The sequence below is a fragment of the Anguilla rostrata genome, chromosome 1, assembly GCF_018555375.3.
Source record: "Anguilla rostrata isolate EN2019 chromosome 1, ASM1855537v3, whole genome shotgun sequence".
NCBI lineage: Eukaryota > Metazoa > Chordata > Actinopteri > Anguilliformes > Anguillidae > Anguilla > Anguilla rostrata.
Genome location: NC_057933.1, coordinates 72,108,137 through 72,130,636, shown reverse-complemented (window position 1 = coordinate 72,130,636; position 22,500 = coordinate 72,108,137). Strand labels below are relative to the sequence as shown.

At 57.9% G+C, this 22,500-nt stretch overlaps 1 protein-coding gene across 2 annotated transcripts in view; it reads right to left on the bottom strand.

Annotated features, from left to right (window-relative positions):
• Positions 1-22,500, bottom strand: part of si:ch73-22o12.1 (nectin-2) — a 59,225-nt gene that overhangs the window by 17,580 nt on the left and 19,145 nt on the right. Inside the window, exons 2-7 of one of the 2 annotated variants that reach the window (XM_064309863.1) lie at positions 18,199-18,308; positions 16,520-16,763; positions 15,560-15,853; positions 15,350-15,467; positions 14,809-14,957; positions 6,453-8,008 (exon numbers count right to left, since the gene is read on the bottom strand). In XM_064309863.1, coding sequence (XP_064165933.1) covers positions 7,455-8,008; positions 14,809-14,957; positions 15,350-15,467; positions 15,560-15,853; positions 16,520-16,763; positions 18,199-18,308 — 1,469 coding nt within the window. In that variant the 3' untranslated portion in view covers positions 6,453-7,454. Of the gene's footprint in view, positions 1-6,452; positions 8,009-14,808; positions 14,958-15,349; positions 15,468-15,559; positions 15,854-16,519; positions 16,764-18,198; positions 18,309-22,500 lie in introns of those variants that run through there. The other variant, XM_064309853.1, reaches the window with a different exon arrangement.

The following is a 22,500-nucleotide window of genomic DNA, read 5'->3' as shown; positions in this document are numbered from 1 at the left end:
AGAGAGGGAGAGAGAGCAGAGAGAGAGAGAGAGGGAGGAAGAGAGAGAGAGGGGAGAGGGAGAGGGAAGGAGGAAGAGAGAGAGAGAGAGAGCTTTCCTACAGGGGGAACGGGTTGGACCAGTTAGCAACGCCCATGAGAGAAACGAGCAGCCAGCCAGTCACAGGGTCCCACGCTCCCCGCGGCCCGACCGGCTCCACCGCTCTGCGGCTCCACCGCTCTGTGGCTCCGGGCCGAAATCAACCTGGCACCCAGATCGCCCCGATCGCCCCGGCGCACTGCCCCTCTCTCTCTCCCGCTCGCTGCAGAGTGGGCGTGAGACGCAGAGAGCGGCGAATTAAACAGCCTGTGCGCATCTGATCCACCGAGCGCCCCCAGCCTCTCTCTCTTTCACACACACACACACACACACACACCATACATACACATACACACACCAACTCACTCTCTCACACACACACACACATATATACCACACACACCATACATACACACACACACACACACACACACACCACACACACGCACGCACACACACACACACCATACACACCATACATACACACACACACACATACCACACACACCATACATACACATACACACACCAACTCACTCTCTCACACACACACACACACACACACACACACCAACTCACTCTCTCACACACACACAACACACACACCACATACCATGCACACCATACATACACACACACACACACACCACACACACCATACATTCACACACACACACACACCACACACACATACCACACACACCATACACACACACACAAGTTCTCGCGCACGCTCACACACACCACATCGCATCAAAATCATTTCCGTCTGGCGGATCTATTCTTAGGAGCCGGATTAGCCCTCCCGCATGGACACGCAGGAGCTGGTCCGCACGCGGGCGCACCGGGGGGGGGGGGGGGTCCAGAGACACAGCCGAATATCAGCGCCGGGGCTCCAGGGGCCCATCGCTCCATCCCAGCATCAGAACGCCTACGCCGCCACCTACGCCGCCTACACCGCCTACGCCGCCTCAGCCGAACACTGCCCCCACACCGACCCGTCAGCCAGCCCACAGATTTACAATCAGTGTGTGTGTGGGGGGGGCTACATAACAGGCCTGTGCAGGCTCACTGCTCCAGGGGGGGCACACGTCCGCAGGTCAGACTGGGCCGCACACGTGACCACTCGGGGGGGTGGGGTCTAACTGGACACAGGAGGGACTAGGGTGGGGTGAAGTGGAGCGGATCTCTGTGGCTTCACTCAACCTTACAGCGTCTCCACACTCCTATAAATTTACCCCCCCCCCCAGGGAGATCTTTCACTTCCCAGTCGCACAGTCCAGGTCCAGGTCCATGGCGCCTCATCACAGGAGCTGGCCAAGAAAGCGGATTTATAGGGCGGTGGTGATTTACAGAGACCGTGCTGGGGCCGACCGCACCGGTAACGGACGAGGGCTAGTTCCCAACGCGGCTCTTCCACTGCGGGGAACTGAGTCGGGTTTCTGCGTCTGGATACACATCAGATGTGTCAAAACAACCTCCTCCGCCCGCCCCTTTGAGAGGGCGGTGCCAGGGGGAATGCGGGGGAACGGGTTCTCCACCTCAGGCCCGGAGGAGGCTTGCGTTCTCGGGCCTGTGATCTCGCTCTTTTAACGACAGCGAGCTGACAAACACGCCGAAGAGGGAGAGAGAGAGAGAGAGAGAGAGAGAGAGAGGGAGAGAGAGAGAGAGAGAGAGAGAGAGAGAGAGAGAGGAGGGAGAGAGGAGAGAGAGAGAGAGGAGAGACGCTAGGAGCGCTGGCTCTGCCCGAGCGCGTGCAAATTCCCTTTCGCCCAATCGGAGGCCGGCTTCGGCAGAGCCGAAGGCCGTTCCTCCGTCGATGGGGGCCCCGTGCACAAAGCCTCAAACCAAAGGGGGCGTGGCCGAGCTCCACATCCATCACCTGTGCAGATATGGCCCTGGGGATAACAGCTCTGTCATGCAGCTCTGCTCATCCATAACCAGCATGCAACAGTCAATCCATGACACGCATGCATCCCTGTTAATCCATACTGCGCATGCAGCTCGGCCAACTAGTGCCCGTCAACACCGCGATGCTTCCACAAAGAGCATCCAGTTCACTGCACCAGGGAAGTCCTCCTTTCTGAAGGTGCAGCCGCACGCGACGTCTAAACGCAACCTGACCGCACCGCTGCAGGCTGAACGGTCGCAGTCGTTCTTCTGTGAGGTCATAAAGGTGTCCGCCGTTAAAAACAGAGTCATAGGCCGAGACAAAAAAACAGCCGTGAGGTCACAGCCATCGAGCCGCGCCGCGCCACGCGGTGAACAGTCAGAGGACGCCTTCGGCAACGCAGCCGACTGCACCGCGAAAGATGCATTAAAACAGAGCGTTCCCTGAGCTGATGCAAAAACAGCAAACTGTATCTTTAAGACGTGAAGATTCAAAATTCAAACGGGATATACAAATAAATGGAAAGCACTTATATGGAATATAATTTACAAAGCATTACATATCCCCACAGGACAGTGGCAGTGAAGAAATGCTTTTTGATTACTCTTGGTATGCACGCGCACACACACACACTGGAATGTGCGCACACACACATACACACACACACATACCTCTTCCTCCTGTTAAATTTTTACCAACTAGTTTGTATTAGTCACTGTTCAAACAATGCGCTCTAACAGAAAGTGGAGCACTCAGAGTTCAAATGAACCCGTGTGTCCCCCCCCCCGTGCTGATAACATGGCCTCACTCTCGGGGAGGGACATGCAGGGAATCTGCATTCCTCGGCGCTGTGTGCGCAGGCAGGCATGGTAATCCCCCCCGTCACCCGCCTGCTCACTCAACACCGATTACGCGTATCCCTCCGCGGCCGGCTCTACTTCCCCCTAAGGAAGTAACGCTCCCGTCACTATCTCAGAGAAAAGAAAACAAGAAAAGTAGGGAGTCAAACAATGAGCATGACGGTGCGCAGCAGAGAGGTGTGGCCAGCGTGTCAGACCCTTAAATCAGCTCTTTAGCACCGCTGACTAACCAGCCAAACACCCTTATCAGCACAGCCCAACACAACGGAGTTCTCTCCGTCTGCTCAGACCAAAGGGACTCCAAGGTCACTGCTCAGACGGAAGGGGGTGTGCTTTATGGCAGAAGGCTGAGGCCTCGGACGCAGGATTTTTCGTTCTTGCTCCGAATGATCACAGGACACCCAACCAACCCCCCACCCACCCCCCACCCCCGCCACCCCGCCCGATCCTTCCACCGCCGGCAATGATGGCGACGGGCACCAAACACAGAGACAGGACACGCCGGCGTCTTTTTAAAAATCCAGAACACTTTAATCCAAACCAAAAAATACAAAAATAAAGCGTGTGTGTGACAAACAGGAGGACAGCAAGTGTAACATCCTTTCCAAAGGGAAAAAAAAAAACAAGCGGTTTCACAGAGAGAAGAGACGCACATGAAGTCTTTCGTGAGTGCAACACAGTAGAATTTCCCGTTTTTAACCTGGAGGGTAGTCGCAGAGTAGCAGTTGGCAAAGTCCTCAAAATGGTACATTATAAACCCCCCCCCCCCCCCCAAAAAAATTAATTTTAAAATAAACTGGGTAAAAATAAAACCTTGACAAAATGAGAATATCTTTCATGCTCGCAGCCAAACAGATGCACAACCATGTGACACAATAAATTAGTAATGTCTTGATAGATATTTATATATTTATACTATGTACACAGGGGAAGTAGATTTCATGAGTGCGGTTGGTGATGTTAAGGCTTTGTCTGATCATCAGGGAGAGGAACTGCAGATTTTGCAAATGTGTGTTTTTCATTGTGCAAGACAGGGGAGGGTAAGTACCCTCTATTAATGTAGTTTCCCCTTTAAAACCACACTGGGCAGCACATTTTTACACATAGAAAGGAATGATACACTGAGCAGTGGGTTGTGTGTGCGTGTGTGTGTGTGTGTGTGTGCATAGGGGCAATACATACACAGTTCTGGGAGTATACTGGCTGCCACAGCTCTGTGTGTTGCAATCATTACATGAAAATTCAGGTGATTCAGAAATGGGTTTTTTTTGTTTTGTTTTGTTTTTTTAAACAGACATTTTGGAACAAAGCCCTGCTACAGAGAGTTGTGTTTGACAGTCGCAAATGTGATCCTCACAGTCTGCAGAGTAAAACCATGACACCTACAAACCAGCGTATACACTTCTGCTGGATATTTATATCATAGAGCTCCCGTAGGTATTCTGCGGGAAAAATAATGAATAAACACATTCTATATGGATATCCTAAACCGTGACACAAGATTCTCACGAAAGAGTTTCACCACCACCCGAGAAAAAATAAAAAAATAAAAACCTCCTCGCACGTACAGCACAGGAAGCGGGTGTGAACAGATCTAATTTGGATACCGCGCCGCCGTGCGGATTCGTTCTGCGCGCTGCAGAGGAAGAGGAAGGACGACAGACTGCGGTAAACGCAAGCGCCGCGACGCGATACGTACAAAAACCCCGCCGCGACAAACAGTCTGACCCGCGCCCGACCCCCCATTGGCCAGTTCCAAAGCCCCTCCAGGCCAGACGCTTGACCGGGGGGTCTCGGGTAAGAGGGGCGTGGCGTTCGGACCGGGTCACAGTCGGAAAGGGCTCGTGACTCTGGGCTCGGAGTGCGGCGAGGCGGATTTGGCCGGTCGCTTCAGCGGCCCCGGCGGTAACCCGCGGCGCCGGACCGCGCCCGGCAGCGACGTTGGAAGCGTGGGGACGGGCCCTCGGCGATCAGGGCTGGTCGGGCCGGCGACCATCAGCGGCGCCCGCAGTCACACGCCGCGCCCCGCCCCCGTCCTCAGCACAGCCTCGGCTGCGCGCGTGGATGGGCCTGGGTGAGCCGTGGCGCTTGAGTATCAGCGTTACGCGCCGCTACACCCAGCGCTCATCCGGACTCTCCCGTCAACTGCTACAGAGCCTCTTTTGTGAAAGAAATGCAGTGTGTGTGTGTGTGTGTGTGTGTGTGTGTGTGTGTGTGTGTGTGTGTGTGTGTGTATGTGTACGAGTGAACGTGTGTGGGTGGGTGTGTGTCTGCATGTGTGTATGAGTGTGTATGTTACTACAAAACGAGCATCTTTATCTTGTCCTTTTGCGTTTTAGTCCACTGATCATGCCTGATTACTTGTTCAATTAACTGGCTGATCCCCATATTAATGAAAGGATCGAGTAATTCATTTCATTTACCGCGAACATCAGTCAGCATAACCACTTTGTTTAATGGCCACAAATTGACAAAATGAGGACAAACCCCTTCATTCCTGTTCTTGCGGATTCAAACGCTCATACATTCCAGCCACAGAGAGCGTAGAGCAGGTGCCTGTCAGAGGACTAAAATCCAGATCCGTACACAACTACCAGCTCAGGCTTAAAACAGAGAGCCCTCTAAACTAAATCCAGTATACACAACACCCAGAGAGCAGGGCCCAGACACACTGCTGCACACAGACACACAAAAGGCCGAGTTACAGAGCAATGTACACAATGAATATCAGCACACTGCCAACACGGGCACACAGACGGGCACACAGACACACACACACTCTCTCTCTCTCTCTCTCTCACACACACACTCACACACACTCACACACGCACGCACACGTGCACACACACACACACCGCACACACACCACAACACACACACTCTCTCTCTCTCTCTCACACACACCTCACACACGCACACACGCCACCACACACAACACACCGCCACACACACTTGAAGCTACACTGAGACAGGCCCGCTGTGGACTACATTAAGAAGGACAACACCAATTCACTGTACAGCAGATATATACGTATGTGTACGTCTGTATTTTATATGTAGATATATATATATATATGTATATATTTATACGGGAGGGTAGTTGTGCCTTCACTCTGTGTCTGTGGGCCGGCACCACAGGGTCCTTATGACAGCAGAATTACAAACTCACTCAGCACCCCCCCGGCCCCCCCCCCATCATCCCTGAACAGACAGAGCCTAACAGGGCAGAGCAGGAGACGGACATGTCAGAGACTCACTTCATCCCCGCCCACTGGAGCCCCCCGTGCCTCATGACCAAACACCCCCCCACCCACCCTCCCATGCCTGTGTGACCACTCATACCCCCCAACCCCCATGCCTGTGTGACCACTCATACCCCCCCCCCCCCCTGTGGACCCTCATACCCCTGTGCCTGTGTGACCACTCATACCCCCCCACCCTCCCATGCCTGTGTGACCACTCATACACCCCCCCCCACCCTCCCGTACCTGTGTGGCCACCTACCCCTTCCCGGTGACACCCTACCCCCCCGACCCTCCCATGCCTGTGTGACTACTATACCCCACCACCTCCCATGCCTGTGACCACCATACCCCCCCACCTCCCGTACGGCTCATACCCCGTGCGTGTGTGGGAAGCGCAGGCTCCAGGCCAGACGAGGGGGTGGCGGTTTGGGGTTCTTCCCGCCCACTGAATGCCTGGCCCGTTCATGACCCCGGAGCCCATCTGAACACAGTGTGGACATGCTCTGATCTGCCCCAGGCCTGCACGCCCAGTACCCCTGAGAGAACAGGCCCTGCAGCGGCCTCAGAACAAGGCCATTTACATCACACGGAAAGTCCGACAGTGCAGCACCCTAATTTCACATCTAAAACTATTTACCCTAACCTCGCCTCTCACCACACTAAAATAAAAACAGCAAAAGAAAAGTTTGATTCAAACCCAGAAAGAAGACATTATTTAAAGTCTACCACAGCAAGGCTAGGATCTGCAGATACAAGCGCTCGAATGAGACCGGTAATGCAATTACAGTGTGCGTTTCCGTGACGACTAGCGGTAGCGGTGAGCGTTGTGTGATCGCGGGCATCTCCCCGTCACGGCAACCATTTCCATGAAAACATCGCTTTTGGAGGAGCACGCGTTTCCTTGAAGACGTCGAGCTCTCTTAAAAGTGTCTGTCGCACTCCCAGCGTTTAAAACGTTTAAAATCTCTAATGTCGATGGAAGCAGGAAGCAGCTTGAGCAAAGATCGTCGTGATTTCAGGGTTTTTGGATTTTTAAGTCGAACAACAAGCTTCCCAGTTCCCAGTTACCCAGAGCCAATGATTGACAGCTCTCAGTCTATTCCGAGCTCCACCCATCCTCATCGCACCGTCCGTCCATCCATCCATCCACCGATGCCTCCTTTTCCAGCAAGTCCTCTTCTCCTCATATGTCAAAATAAAACTGGTACTTATTTCTTGAAGGGAAGGAAGAATGAACGAAAAAAAAAAGGAGAAGTTCAGAAGAACGTCGTTTTCCGCTCCTCCGCGTCCACAATTCTTCTCCTCTCGGTTCCATCCCCTTCTTTCTCCATCTCTTTCTCCATCTCTCTCTCTCGCTCTCCCCCCCCCCCTCCTCTCTCTCTAGACGTACACGGCCGTCCGGGAGATGACGGAGCCGTCCCGCTGCGACTCCATGTCGTCGTCCAGGTAACCGCCGGCCTCCTCCTCGGGGGGGCGGAGCTGCAGGATGGGCCCGCTCCCGCGGAACTGGTCGTAGCGCTCGTCCTCGTCCTCCTCGCCGTCCTCCAGCCCGTCGAACTTGCGGCGCTCCGACTCGTCCAGGTCGTTGCTCAGCAGGATGTCGTGGGCGGAGGGCGCGGCGTTGGCCACGCCGCCGCCGTCGCGCCGCAGGTTGTTGGACTTCTCCGTCAGCGTCTCCGAGTCGCTCTCGCGGTAGGCGTAGGCGGGGCCGCTGCCGTTGCCCCCGGCGCCGTTCTTGCTGGCCTTCTTGCCGCCGAAGATGCGCGTCTTGATGTCGTAGCTGCCCTGGTTGGCGTTGCCCCGGTAGCCCTGCTGCCGGCGGCGGCTGCGCGTCACCAGGAAGGCGATCAGCGCGGCGACCAGCAGGAGGGCCAGGAGGCTGCCGATGATGGCGCCCGCCACCACGCCGACGTTGGAGCTGTTCTTTATCGGCTCTGCAGGGGGGGGGGGAGGGACAGAGAGACAGGAAGGCGTGATTGGTGACGGGCGTGCTGCTCTCTCAGACGGGCTGTCCGTCTCCCCTCCCCACCTCCCCCCCCGCCCCCCGCCATTTGAGAAACGCCTCGCGCGGCGTGAGCCCAGTTTGCAGTCCTCTCTCCAGTTTTCGGAGAGAAAAAGAAAAAAACAGGAAGTGACTCCGCCCCGGCGGTTATCCGGAGCTGTGTGTGTCTGGAGGGCTGAGCGGGCGGATGATGGACACATGCAGGGGGGCGGGGGGTGAAGAATGGAGGGATGGAGGAGGATGGAGGGATGAAGGGACTGACACAGCAGGATGCTGGAGAGGCGACTCATCCTCCAGGCGGTAAATCTGCACCAGTGGACGGCGTGCCCCCCCCCACTCGCCTCATTTGTAATGTGCCGCTTACCCCCCCCCCCCCACCTGTCCGTCCGATTCCCCGCCCCCCGCCAGGAAGAGGTCCGATACCAGGAGATGGGGGGGGGGGGGTCCAGGCCGGCAGTAATGTCTGTAAACCACTTCCCTCTAAGAGCCCTACGCCCCTCCCCCTCCATCCTGCACAACTGCCCTGGCCTTTCCCAGCATGCCTTTCTGCTGTCCTCACCCCTCAGCCTCACACACACGCACTCCCAACACCACTGGCCCTCTGCACCCCTCCTGAAGTTCTGACCACTGCGGTTTCCATGACGATGCACTCGTTACTGGTTAGGGCTAAAAGGAGCACTGCTTTCCTCCTCTTATTCTTTCTCTGAGTATCAGAGAACACACCTAAATTCTGCTCTTTCCCTGCAGTCCATCTGCACCGAGAGAGAGAGAGAGCGAGAGAGAGAGAGAGAGAGAGAGACAGACAGACAGACAGACAGACAGAGAGAGAGAGAGAGAGAGAGAGAGAGACAGAGACAGACAGAGAGAGAGAGAGAGAGAGAGAGAGAGAGACAGACAGAGAGAGAGAGAGACAGAGACAAACAAAGAGAGAGGGAGAGACAGAGACAAACAAAGAGAGAGAGCAAGAGCAAGAATGAGCGAGAAAGAGAGAGAGCAAGATATAGAGCAAGAGATAGAGCGTGAGAGAAAGAAAGAGACAGACAGAGACACAGCGCAAAAGCAAGAAAGAGCAAGAGAGAGAGAGAGGGAGAGACACACCCTTCCATCTCTCTGCCCAGCTCTCTCTCCTGCTGAGCGGGTCACAGCTCTGTCTCAGAGGGCTTCACTGCATCATCCCACACGAGCTGTGATGCTGCTGGACTGTTTGAGTGGCACTGAGCCAGGAACGCAATTTACTCAGTCTGCAGTGATTAACTCCTCCCCCCTCACTCACCCCCCCACCGCCAGCCCCACCGCCGCCCCACCCGTCCCTCCCACACTGCCAGACCCCCACCCGCCACACTGCCACACCCCCACCTCACCGCCCACACTGCCAACACCCCAGTCCCACTTCCCCACACTGCCTGCACCGTTCAACCACCCCCAACCTGCCAGCACCCCCGTCCCACCGCCTCCACACTGCCAGCAACCCCCCCCCCACACTGCCAGACACCCCACCCACCCCCACACTGCCGGGCCCACCCCCCTACACCAGCCTGCCAACCCCGCCCCCACCCACCTGCAGCCCCCCCTCCACACTGCCAGAGCCCCCGCCCCACCGCCTCCACACTGCCAGCAACCCCCCTACCCGCCCACACTGCCAACACCCCCTCCCACCCCTACACTGCCCACACACTGTCACACGCCGCACCCCCCTCCCACACTGCCAGACCCTTTCACCCCCCACCCACCCACACCCCTACCACCCCCTTACCCCCTGCGCACCCCACTCCCCCCCATTCCCCCACTCTGCCATGCACCCCCTCCAAACCGCCCACAACTCCAGCAATCACCCCCACAGCTGCCAGGAGCCCCCGCCACACGCCTGACAGACACCCCTCAAAACTGCCCAGCAAACCCCTACCACTGCCCCACACTGCCAACACCCTTCCACTCCTCCACTCCAACGCCGTCCACTTCCTCACATTGCAGACCAGTCCCACTTCCTCCACACTGCCAACGCCCCTGTCCCACTTCCTCCACACTGCCAACGCCCCTGTCCGACTTCCTCCACACTGCCAGCAACCCCCCCTCCCCCACACTGCCAGCACCCCCCTACCACTCCCCACACTGCCAACACCCCTGCCCCACTTCCTCCACACTGCCAGCAACCCCCTCCCACACTGCCAGCACCCTTGTTTCACCCCCCTCAACTCTGCCAGCACCCCCGTCCCACCCCACCACACTGCCAGTACACCGATTCACCCCCCACGCCCCAGACACACTACCAGCCGCCCCCCTGCTGCCCCCCACTCCCCCCCCCCTCTTCCTCCCCGCCAGTCTGCCACTCCAGCTAGAGCTCCTCCTTCCAGAAGAAGTCCTGGGGAAGCCAGGACAGGACGTCCGTAAAAGGTCAAGCACACCATGCCAGAGTTACTGGGGGACAGGGAGGCGGAGCCTCCCCTGTCAATCAACGCTTGAATGACACGAACCGTGCACAAACATTCACATACAGTCATAATGTTCATCTCCATGGATACACACTGCCGCACACAGCACACCGTTCAGCAGCACCGACCACCAAAGAGTCCATTCAGGCATTTCGCCAGTTCATTAAGACCAGCTCAATGGCCGGTTATAAAACGAATGGGAGATTAAGGGGCTGGGTCCCGCCTGGAGGTTTATTAGTCACTTTTTGGAACAGGCAGGGGAAGAGTGGGAGAGATCCCCTTCACCCAGAAGGCCAGGAGGAGGAAGAGAGCGCGCGCTGCGGGCCGGGGCCGGCTGTGCGCTCGCACACAGAGGGGGCTAACGCTAACGCTAACGCCACGCGCTATCAGGCCATCAGGGCCCGACGCTCAGCTTCCCCAGCGGTGAGTCACCACCGCCACCGCCCGCCCCTCCCCCCGCACTCGCCTGCCAACCGCCAGGGACAGGAAAAAGCCAAGGCCGCGAGCGACTGCGTGTGTGTGCGAGTGCGTGCACGATGGGGTAGATTTCCAGGAGGTATCTCAGGTACTTTCCCCCTTGTGAGACAGGCTGGACTGAGAAATTCCCCACACAGGGGGACTGAGCTACTCCTCACACAGGGGGGACTGAGCTACTCCTCACACACAGGGGGGACTGAGCTACTCCTCACACACAGGGTGGACTGAGCTACTCCACACACAGGGGGGACTGAGCTACTCCTCACACACAGGGGGACTGAGCTACTCCTCACACACAGGGGGGACTGAGCTACTCCTCACACACACAGGGTGGACTGAGCTACTCCACACACAGGGGGACTGAGCTACTCCTCACACAGGGGGGACTGAGCTACTCCACACACACAGGGGGACTGAGCTACTCCTCACACAGGGGGACTGAGCTACTCCTCACACACACAGGGGGACTGAGCTACTCCTCACACACAGGGGGACTGAGCTACTCCTACACACACAGGGTGGACTGAGCTACTCCACACACAGGGGGACTGAGCTACTCCTCACACAGGGGGACTGAGCTACTCCTCACACACAGGGGGACTGAGCTACTCCTCACACACAGGGGGACTGAGCTACTCCACACACACAGGGGAACTGAGCTACTCCTCACACACAGGGGACTGAGCTACTCCTCACACACAGGGGGACTGAGCTACTCCTCACACACACAGGGTGGACTGAGCTACTCCACACACAGGGGGACTGAGCTACTCCTCACACACAGGGGGACTGAGCTACTCCTCACACACAGGGGGACTGAGCTACTCCTCACACACAGGGGGGACTGAGCTACTCCTCACACACAGGGGGACTGAGCTACTCCTCACACACAGGGGGAACTGAGCTACTCCTCACACACAGGGGGACTGAGCTACTCCTCACACACAGGGGGACTGAGCTACTCCTCACACACAGGGGGACTGAGCTACTCCTCACACACAGGGGGGACTGAGCTACTCCTCACACACACAGGGGGAACTGAGCTACTCCTCACACACAGGGGGACTGAGCTACTCCCACACAGGGGGACTGAGCTACTCCTCACACACAGGGGGACTGAGCTACTCCTACACACAGGGGGACTGAGCTACTCCCACACACACAGGGGGACTGAGCTACTCCTCACACACAGGGGGACTGAGCTACTCCTCACACACAGGGGGGACTGAGCTACTCCTCACACACACAGGAGGAACTGAGCTACTCCTCACACGGGGGGACTGAGCTACTCCTACACACAGGGGGACTGAGCTACTCCTCACACACAGGGGGACTGAGCTACTCCTCACACACAGGGGGACTGAGCTACTCCTCACACACAGGGGGACTGAGCTACTCCTCACACAGGGGGGACTGAGCTACTCCTCACACACAGGGGGACTGAGCTACTCCTCACACACACAGGGGGAACTGAGCTACTCCTCACACACAAGGGGGACTGAGCTACTCCTCACACACAGGGGGACTGAGCTACTCCTCACACACACAGGGGGAACTGAGCTACTCCTCACACACAGGGGGCTGAGCTACTCCTCACACACAGGGGGGACTGAGCTACTCCTCACAAAGGGGGACTGAGCTACTCCTCACACACGGGGGGGGGGGGGCGAGGGGGAACAGACTCAGCCGGCCCCAGTAGACACGCTGCAGCCAGGTGCTGCACATTTCACGCTCGTGGACGTACTTAATGGCCTTGGCAGTCAGAGGGCGAGATGGTATCGAGCAGAACACATTAGCATATCACTTAGCATTCATACACACACACACACACACACACACACACACACTGCCCAGAGAGACTGAGCCTGAAGGTGCTGAATGATCCTTACCAGAGAGAGAGAGAGAGAGAATGGAGATGGAGAGAGAGATTGTGTAAGAGAGAGAGAGAGAGAGAAAGAGAATGGAGATGGAGAGAGAGATTGTGTGAGAGAGAGAGAGAGAGAGAGAGAGAGAATGGAGTGTTAGTTTGTGTAAGACAGAATATAAAACAGTATTTGCCGGGCCATCAGCTCACAAAGGAGAGGCGGCGGATTTCCACCGGGGCCCAGGCGACGCCCGTGTGGAACCCCTTTTCGGCTCTCTCTGCCTGCACAAGCGCACAGGGCCACAGCGGGCCCAGCGAGGCGGGGGCCTTCCCCCTAAAGAGGCACAGAAGGACACGGCCCCGCCTCGTGGGACTGGATGGGACGGGACACACTCTCCTGTCCCAGAGGTCCCGCCGCCCCCTTCACGCTACGCGGCGCAGAGCGGCCCGGCCCGCCCCCCCCCGCTCGGGGGCTTTCAGACCGCGGTCGCCGGGGAGACGCACTCCTTCCATTACCCACGATGCCCGGCTCAGCACAAAGCCTCTTCAGACCAGCGGCGCGGATGCATTTTGCATGAAGCAGGAGTCCCACTCACAGCCGAAATGTGGTCTATTTAAAATCTGCATTATCTCTCCGTGGATACGAGAGGACTGCTCTCCTGCAGCCCCCCCCTCCTGTCCCCCCCCCCCCCCAACCCAACCCCCCTTTCAGGCAAGAAGACATGACGACAGGGAGCCCAAACCCCTCTACCAGGAAAAGGATCAGACAGGATCTCAAAGTCCAATTCTGCCCGAATTAAGCCAGACCCCCTGTAAGGCAGAGGGGCTTCATCTTTAACCCCCTGTGTGGGGACCCACTCAGAGACCCCCACACAGAAAGCCCCAAGCTCCCCCCCCCGCTCACAGTGAAACCCAAACCTGAAAGCTGCGGTAAGCAGGGCCTCTGGTCACGTGACTGAACCCTCATTGGACGAGAGGCGGGAGACGGTCGTACAGCCTTACAGCGCAAGCTCAAAGACGGAAGCAGAGATGGAAGGAGATGAACGCATTCTGGGGGGGGGGGAGGGGGGGTCATGAAAGGGGTGTGTTTTATGGTGAACAGGTTAGATGGGTACAACAGTAAAGGGTGTCATGGCAACCAAGAAAACTTCCCCTTGGGAAAGAACGGTGAAGTCAAGACGATTTCCCCAGAAAAACACACTCAGACATTCTAAACACCAAGAGCCCGCTTCCGCTCTTGTACTCAAGCGTATGGGGCGCACTGTTCTGTGTGTGAGCATGTGTGTGAGTGTGTGTGAGTGTGTGTGTCTGTGTGTGTGTGGCGTGTGAGAGCGTGTGTGAGTGTGTGTGGTGTGAGAGAGTGTGTGTGGTGTGTGTGTGAGGTGTGTGTGCGTGAGTGTGTGTGTGTGGGGTGTGTGTGGTGTGTGAGGTGTGTGTGTGTGTGTGTGTGTGTGGGGTGTGTGGTGTGTGTGTGTGTGTGTGGGGTGTGTGAGGTGTGTGTGTGTGTGTGTGTGTGTGTGTGTGTGTGTGTGTGTGTGTGTGTGTCTGTGTGTGAGCATGTGTGGTGTGTGGGGTGTGTGTGTGTGGCGTGTGTATGTCTGTGTGTGTGTGTGTGTGTGTGTGAGGTGCGTGTGTGTGTGTGTGTGTGCATTTGTTTGCATGTGCCAAGAGTACTTTACGGTGGCTTTCAATGAAGAAAGTGGCTAAGAACTCCCCCACAGCCAGCGGGGCCCCCAGAGCAGTGTGCAGTGTGCAGTGTGCAGTGTGCAGTGTGCAGTGTGCAGTGTGCAGTGTGCAGTGTGCAGTGTGCAGTGTGCAGTGTGCAGTGTGCAGTGTGCAGTGTGCAGTGTGCAGTGTGCAGTGTGCAGTGTGCAGTGTGCAGTGTGCAGTGTGCAGTGTGTGGGCCCGGTGCAGAACGCGCTTGCAGACACAGTCGGCTTTCCGGCGCTTTCCGTGACCTACCTCTGACCACGACGGTGACCTGGTCCTTGCCCACGCCCAGCCGGTTCTTCACCTCACACACGAAGGTGGTGTTCACCCGATCATCCACCTTCAGCACCACCAGCTTGTTCCCCTTGCGCTGCACGGTCTCAGGCATCTGCCCCGACAGACTGGGGGGAGGGACAGGGGGGGGGGGGGGGGATGTAGGTCAGCACTCAAAATTAGGTCAGGTGTGGCAGGCGCCTCCATCTTGTTTATAACCGAAAAGGCTACGCAATCCCAGAATAGCCCCCAAACCGGTCATCTAGCACAGGACAGGGTGTTGAGAAGACACACCATCACACCTCCACACCTCCACACCTTCACACCTTCACACCTCCGCACCTTCACACGGGACACGCCTGACGACGACGCACACGGCCGGCCAAACCACGTAAGCGTTCTCCAGAACGCAACCCAACGAGCCCCAACAGCGAACAGCGCTTTAAACCAAACGGAACGTTCCAGAACCTCCCCCCCACCCCACCCCCCCCACACCGCCCAGCGAGGCGACGCCACTCACACTTTCCAGTCGACCGATTCCGGGACGGGGTTGCCGGTGGCCTGGCAGGTCAGCGACACGTCGGCGCGGCCCACGTACCAGTTGTTGTCGTACCCGACGACGGTGACCTGGGGGGGGTCTGCGGGCGGGGGGGAGGAGACGCACAGGGGTCAGGTTTCTAAAGCGGGAACTCAAAGAGTTTGGGTGAGTTTTAGCGAGCTTAGGTCTTACACTCGATGGCCAGCTTCAGCGGCAGGCTCTGCGGCTTGTCCTGCGTCCGGTGCGTCACCACGCAGCTCAGGTCCTTGCCGTTGTCGGCGGGCGTGGGGACCAGCCGGTACTCGCTGGACACCGTCACCGTGTTGTCCGTGCCCGGCGCGGAGACCACCGTCCCGTTGCCGTTGACGACCGACACCCACTTTATCGTGGCCGGCGGCTTGCCGTTGGCCGACTCGCAGCGCGCCACCACCACCGGCTTCTGGCCCGCCGTCACCGTGACGATGGAGGCCGTGTTCTTGGGCTTGGCTGCGGGGGAAGAGAGGGAGGGGAGAGGAAATCAATCAGTGGGACGGCTCCCGTCAGCAACACAAGCTGGACCCGCACGCTCCGCGGGGGACGGGGGGGGGGTGGGGGGGGGGGCGAGGCCACTGGGAGGGACGAGGCAGCCCGCATGACAAGCAGGGTGATCGATACCCGGCCCGCTCGACCGCGGGCTCTCCAAGGTGAGCGAGCGCCACGGTTACCGGGCCTTTTAACGAGGCGCAGCTCAGCGGGCAAACGCCGTTAGTCGCGGCCGTTAAACGGGTTTGGGCGCGGGCGGGGTTAACGGGCGGGGGGCGGGGTTAACGGGCGGGGGGCGGGGTTAACGGGCGGGGGCGGGGTTAACGGGCAGGGGGGGGGGGGGCGAGGGGGCGGGGTTAACGACAGGGTACTGGGGGGGGGCGGGTTAACGTGCAGGCGGCGGGGTTAACGGGCAGGGGGCGGGGTTAACGGGCGGGGGGCGGGGTTAACGGGCGGGGGGGGGGCAGGGGGCGGGGTTAACGGACAGGGTTAACTGGCGGGGGGGCGGGGTTAACGTGCAGGCGGCGGGGTTAACGGGCGGGGGTATGGGGTTAACGGGAGGGGCAGGGGGCGGGGTTAACAGGCGGGGGGCGGGGTTAACGGGCGGGGGGGGGGGGGGGGCGTACTGACCGAGCATGACCAGCACGGTCTCGCCCTGCTCGTTGCCGCTGGGGTAGGTGGCGTACTCGCACACGTAGGTGCCCTCGTCCGTCATCTTCACGTCCTTGATCTCGATGGACGGGTTTTCCAGGGACGGGTTGGGGAAGGTGACCCGGCCCGTCAGGGGCGAGGCGGGGTAGCTGGCCCCGAACTGAGGGTGAAAGACCGCGATGTTGTCCCGGGCGCCGTCCTTGGGCTCCCAGATCCAGGACACCTACAGAAGGAGACGTGGCTTCGTTAGGGGGAGCTTTCAGACGAAACGCAGGGCGCTCTGCGCGCCGGCCCAAAAGCGGATCTGTGAGGACAGAAGCTCCTAATCGCCCTCATCCTTCATCCCTCCTCGGGGAGAGCGGCTTGTTTCTCCTGCATCTTTTCCTCCTGAGCCTTGTGCATTCTCGCCACTCTGCCCCTATTTCTCGCTCCATCAACTTATTTATATCCCAATTTATATCCTAATTTATTCTCCTATTTATAATACACTCCATTTACCGCCCCCCCCATGCCTGAACTGCACCTGCAGGACAGGGATTATGCTGAGGAACATTCTTTGATCCGGGGCGGGCCCAAAGGTCATATTTCAGGTGCACTGTGCGGCTTCAGGGAGCACCCGCGCTAGGCCCCACATCCGCTCACCTGAGTCAGCTGGATGCCCCACATCCGCTCACCTGAGTCAGCCGGATGCCCCACATCCGCTCACCTGAGTCAGCCGGATGCCCCACATCCGCTCACCTGAGTCAGCCGGATGCCCCACATCCGCTCACCTGAGTCAGCCGGATGCCCCACATCCGCTCACCTGAGTCAGCCGGATGCCCCACATCCGCTCACCTGAGTCAGCTGGATGCCCCACATCCGCTCACCTGAGTCAGCTGGATGCCCCACATCCGCTCACCTGAGTCAGCTGGATGCCCCACATCCGCTCACCTGAGTCAGCTGGATGCCCCACATCCGCTCACCTGAGTCAGCTGATGCCCCACATCCGCTCACCTGAGTCAGCTGGATGCCCCACATCCGCTCACCTGATAGCTGATGCCCACATCCGCTCACCTGAGTCAGCTGGATGCCCCACATCCGCTCACCTGAGTCAGCTGGATGCCCCACATCCGCTCACCTGAGTCAGCTGATGCCCCACATCCGCTCACCTGAGTCAGCTGGATGCCCCACATCCGCTCACCTGAGTCAGCTGATGCCCCACATCCGCTCACCTGAGTCAGCTGAATGCCCCACATCCGCTCACCTGAGTCAGCTGGATGCCCCACATCCGCTCACCTGAGTCAGCTGGATGCCCCACATCCGCTCACCTGAGTCAGCTGGATGCCCCACATCCGCTCACCTGAGTCAGCTGGATGCCCCACATCCGCTCACCTGAGTCAGCTGGATGCCCCACATCCGCTCACCTGAGTCAGCTGGATGCCCCACATCCGCTCACCTGAGTCAGCTGATGCCCCACATCCGCTCACCTGAGTCAGCTGGATGCCTCACATCCGCTCACCTGAGTCAGCTGGATGCCTCACATCCGCTCACCTGAGTCAGCTGGATGCCTCACATCCGCTCACCTGAGTCAGCCGGATGCCCCACATCCGCTCACCTGAGTCAGCTGGATGCCCCACATCCGCTCACCTGAGTCAGCTGGATGCCCCACATCCGCTCACCTGAGTCAGCTGGATGCCTCCGTGATCCAGGAAGGAGCAGCGCAGGTTCACCGTCTCCCCGGGGTAGGACACCACCTCCGGCTGCACCTTCACCTTCTGGGACACCGCTCCTGGGGGGGGAGAAGAGGGAGACACGGAGCTCAGGTTAGGGACGAGAGAGGGAGGCGTCAGAAAGCTGTGCTCAGGCAGGAGAGGGGCGAGCCTGCCGGCCCCCAGGCCCCTGAAACTTTTCGGAGGGCGCGAGTGGGAGCTGGCGGTGAGAAGTGAGCCGGCGGCTGCTCGCCGTGTGTGTGTGTGTGTGTGTGTGTGTGTGTGTGTGTGTGTGTGTGTGTGCGCGTGTGTGTGTGCGTAGTGTGTGCGTGTGTGTGTGTGTGCGCGAGTGTGTGTGCGTGTGTGTGTGTGTGTGTGCGCGAGTGTGTGTGGTGTGTGCGTGTGTGTGTGTGTGTGTGGTGTGTGCTGCGTGTTAGGGCGCGCAGTGGTGTGTGCGTCGAAGTCGTGTGTGTGTGGCGCGTGTAGGTGCGAGCTGATGTGCGGCGCGATTGTCGTGTAGGTGCTGATGTGGTGGTGTGTGGAAGTGGGCGCGTGTGTGCGTGGTGTGTGGCGTGTGTCGCTGGCTGTGTGTGTGTGTGTGTGCTGGTACAGGCAGTGTGTGTGTGTTGTGTGCGTGTGTGTGGTGTATGTACTGTGTGTGGTGTGTGTTTTGTGTGTGTGTGTGTGTGTGTGTGTGCGGTGTGTGGTGGTGTGTGGTGTGAGTGGTGTAGTGTGCTCTCTCAAACCCCGCAGACCCGTGACTCAAAACAGCCCGTTTTGCTCCGACAATCAGTGGAATTCACCACAGCAGCAAAACATTAGTCAGTCACCAAAAAAAAAAAAAAGAGAGAGGGAAGCAGGGCCAGCTAGAGGCACACGGGAGCGGCGTCCTAAAAAAAACCTAATAAATAAATAAATAAATAAAAATGAAAAAAACTTGCGGTACAGATTAGAGCTGTTTGCAGTCTCAAAGTCCCGTAAGGACATCGTAATGAAATACTGAATCAGAGCAGAGCCCGTTTCTGTGGACGGAAGGGGGAGGCGGGGGGGGCGGGGGCAGGGGCGGGGGGGGTGCTGTCTCCCCGGACCGCTGCTGTAGTTCATAAACACGACGCCAGAGTTTACAGCGTTCGAGCTCCGAGCTCCGAGCGAGGGAGCCGCCATTTTGGGCTTTGGTCGCGCCTGAGGGCTACAGATTACCCCGCGCCCCGCGCCCGGGAGGGCCGTCACCCAACGCCCCCGACGGCCCCGTCCAGACGGGGAGGGTAACGGACTCGCCGGGGGCCCCGCGCTCTCTCCCTCGCTCGCCCGCCCGCTGCCGGCCCTCTAAAAGGCTGTTTTATCGCCGGCGTCGGCGAAGCCGCCGCTGATGAACCTGAGAGGCCTCCTCCGGGGCCCGTTCTCTTCTCTAAGACCCGCGTCTGTCAGAGGAAGTAAAACCTTCTCTTTCTCTCGCACCGCCAAACGCACGCGCTTTTATTTCACCGCCTCCATCAAAGGCCTCGGGACGGGGGGGGAGGGGGGGGGGTGGGTGGGGGGATGGGGGGTGTAAAATATGTCGCCCGGGGGCCGCTGCCTTCATTAGAATGCTGCTGGACCCTGGATTTACACAGAGCAGCATCACGGGCTGATGTATGGGGTGGGGGGGTGGGGGGTGGGGGAACAGGAAAGGTGCGGAGGATATACGAGGCAGCGGGGGGGGGGGGGGGATGGAGGGGGAATCACAGGGTGAGGGAGAGAGGGGTAAGAGAGCACACGCAGTGATGCAGGGGAGGGACGCTGACCCTGGGGGGGGGGGGGGGGGGAGCCAGATGCATGCAAACACACACACAACCAGACACCAGCACCACAACCTCACATTCGCACCCGCACACACACGCAGCCTGTTGCCATGATCATTAATCATCAGGCACATTATTATTATATTATTATTATTATTATTATTATTATTATTATTATTATTATTAGCAGCATGTGTAAACAAACATGCGCAAAATCCCAAAAGCATGCAGAAACATAACCTCTAAAACTCAAATGCACGTGTAATCAAGGCTGACACCACCCTCCCCTTCCACAAACACACGCACACACACGCACACACACACACACACGCACAGCCTGCTACCAATCATCATGTCACACACGCGCACAGAGAGTGACCCCTGAGCTGGCTGCTGCCGTGACGACGACAGCTCTGCCATATTAAAGCAGTCCTCCAGCGTGAGCTGCTCGAACCGACACTTTCATTCGCCGCCAACCGCCTCGCAAAAAAACAGAAGAAGAAGAAAAAGCTCTCTCAGAGCTACACAGAAAACCAGGCCAGGGGCTCGCACTGCCCTCAAAACACACAGCCCACATGATCTCCCAGCCAGGCAGTGTGCGGTAGGCCTGGTGTTTGGTGTACAAACACACATTTCAAATCAGCACACACACACACACACACACACACACACACACACACACACGCCCACACAGCGAGTGGGTGTTTCAGTTAAACACGCCCCTCCCAAACTCCCGGCTCTAATCAGATTTGTTAATCAGTCTCACATTTACATGGGTTTATCCCCCCCCCCCTCCAACCCCCCTGTATCCAAAAGGGAGGAACGAAACAGAGCACACAACGGTGTTTTCCCACACTCGCCCACACACACACACACACTCACCCACACACACTCACACACTCACACACTCACCCACACACACACACACACTCACCCACACACACTCACCACACACACACACACTCACCCACACACACCACAACACACACTACACCCCACCACACACACACACACACTCACCCACACACACTCACACACTCACACACTCGCCCACACACACACACACACTCACCCACACACACTCACACACTCACACACTCACCCACACACACACACACACTCACCCACACACACTCACACACTCACACACTCACCCACACACACACACACACTCACCCACACACACACACACACTCACCCACACACACTCACACACCACACACACTCCACCCACACACACACACCACACTCACCCACACACCACACCTCCACACACTCACACACTCACCCACACACCACACACACACTCACCCACACACACACACACACTCACCACACACACACCACCACCTCACAACACTCCCACACACACACACACACCACTCACCCACACACACTCACACACTCACACACTCACCCACACACCACACACACTCACCCACACACACACCACACACTCACACACTCACCACACACACACACCCACACACACTCACACCACCACACACCACACATCACCACACACACTCACACACTCACACACTCACCCACACACACACCACACTCACACCCACACACCACACACACACTCCCCACACACACTACACACACACTCACACACTCACCCACACACACACACACACACTCACCACACACACTCCACACTCACACACTCACACACTCCCCACAACAACACACTCACCAACACTCACAACACATCGCCCACACACACTCACACCCACACACTCCACACATCACCCACCCACACACACTCACACCCACACACACTCGCCCACACACTCACCCACACCACACACACACTCACCCACACACACTCACACACTCACACACTCCCCACAACACACTCACACACTCACACACTCCCCACACACTCACCACACACACACACACAACCATCCCCACACACACTCACACACTCACACACTCGCCCACACACTCACCCACACACACACACACACTCACCCACACACACTCACACACTCACACACTCGCCCACACACTCACCCACACACACTCACACACCCACACACTCGCCCACACACTCGCCCACACACACTCACACACCCACACACTCGCCCACACACTCGCCCACACACACTCACACACTCACACACTCGCCCACACACTCGCCCACACACCACACACACACTCACCCACACACACTCACACACTCACACACTCGCCCCACACACTCACCCACACACACACACACACTCACCCACACACACTCACACACTCACCACACTCGCCCACACACTCACCCACACACACACACACACTCACCCACACACACTCACACACTCACACACTCGCCCACACACACTCACACACTCACACACTCGCCCACACACTCACCCACACACACACACACACTCACCCACACACACTCACACACTCACACACTCGCCCACACACTCACCCACACACACTCACACCACCACCCACACACACTCACACACACTACACACTC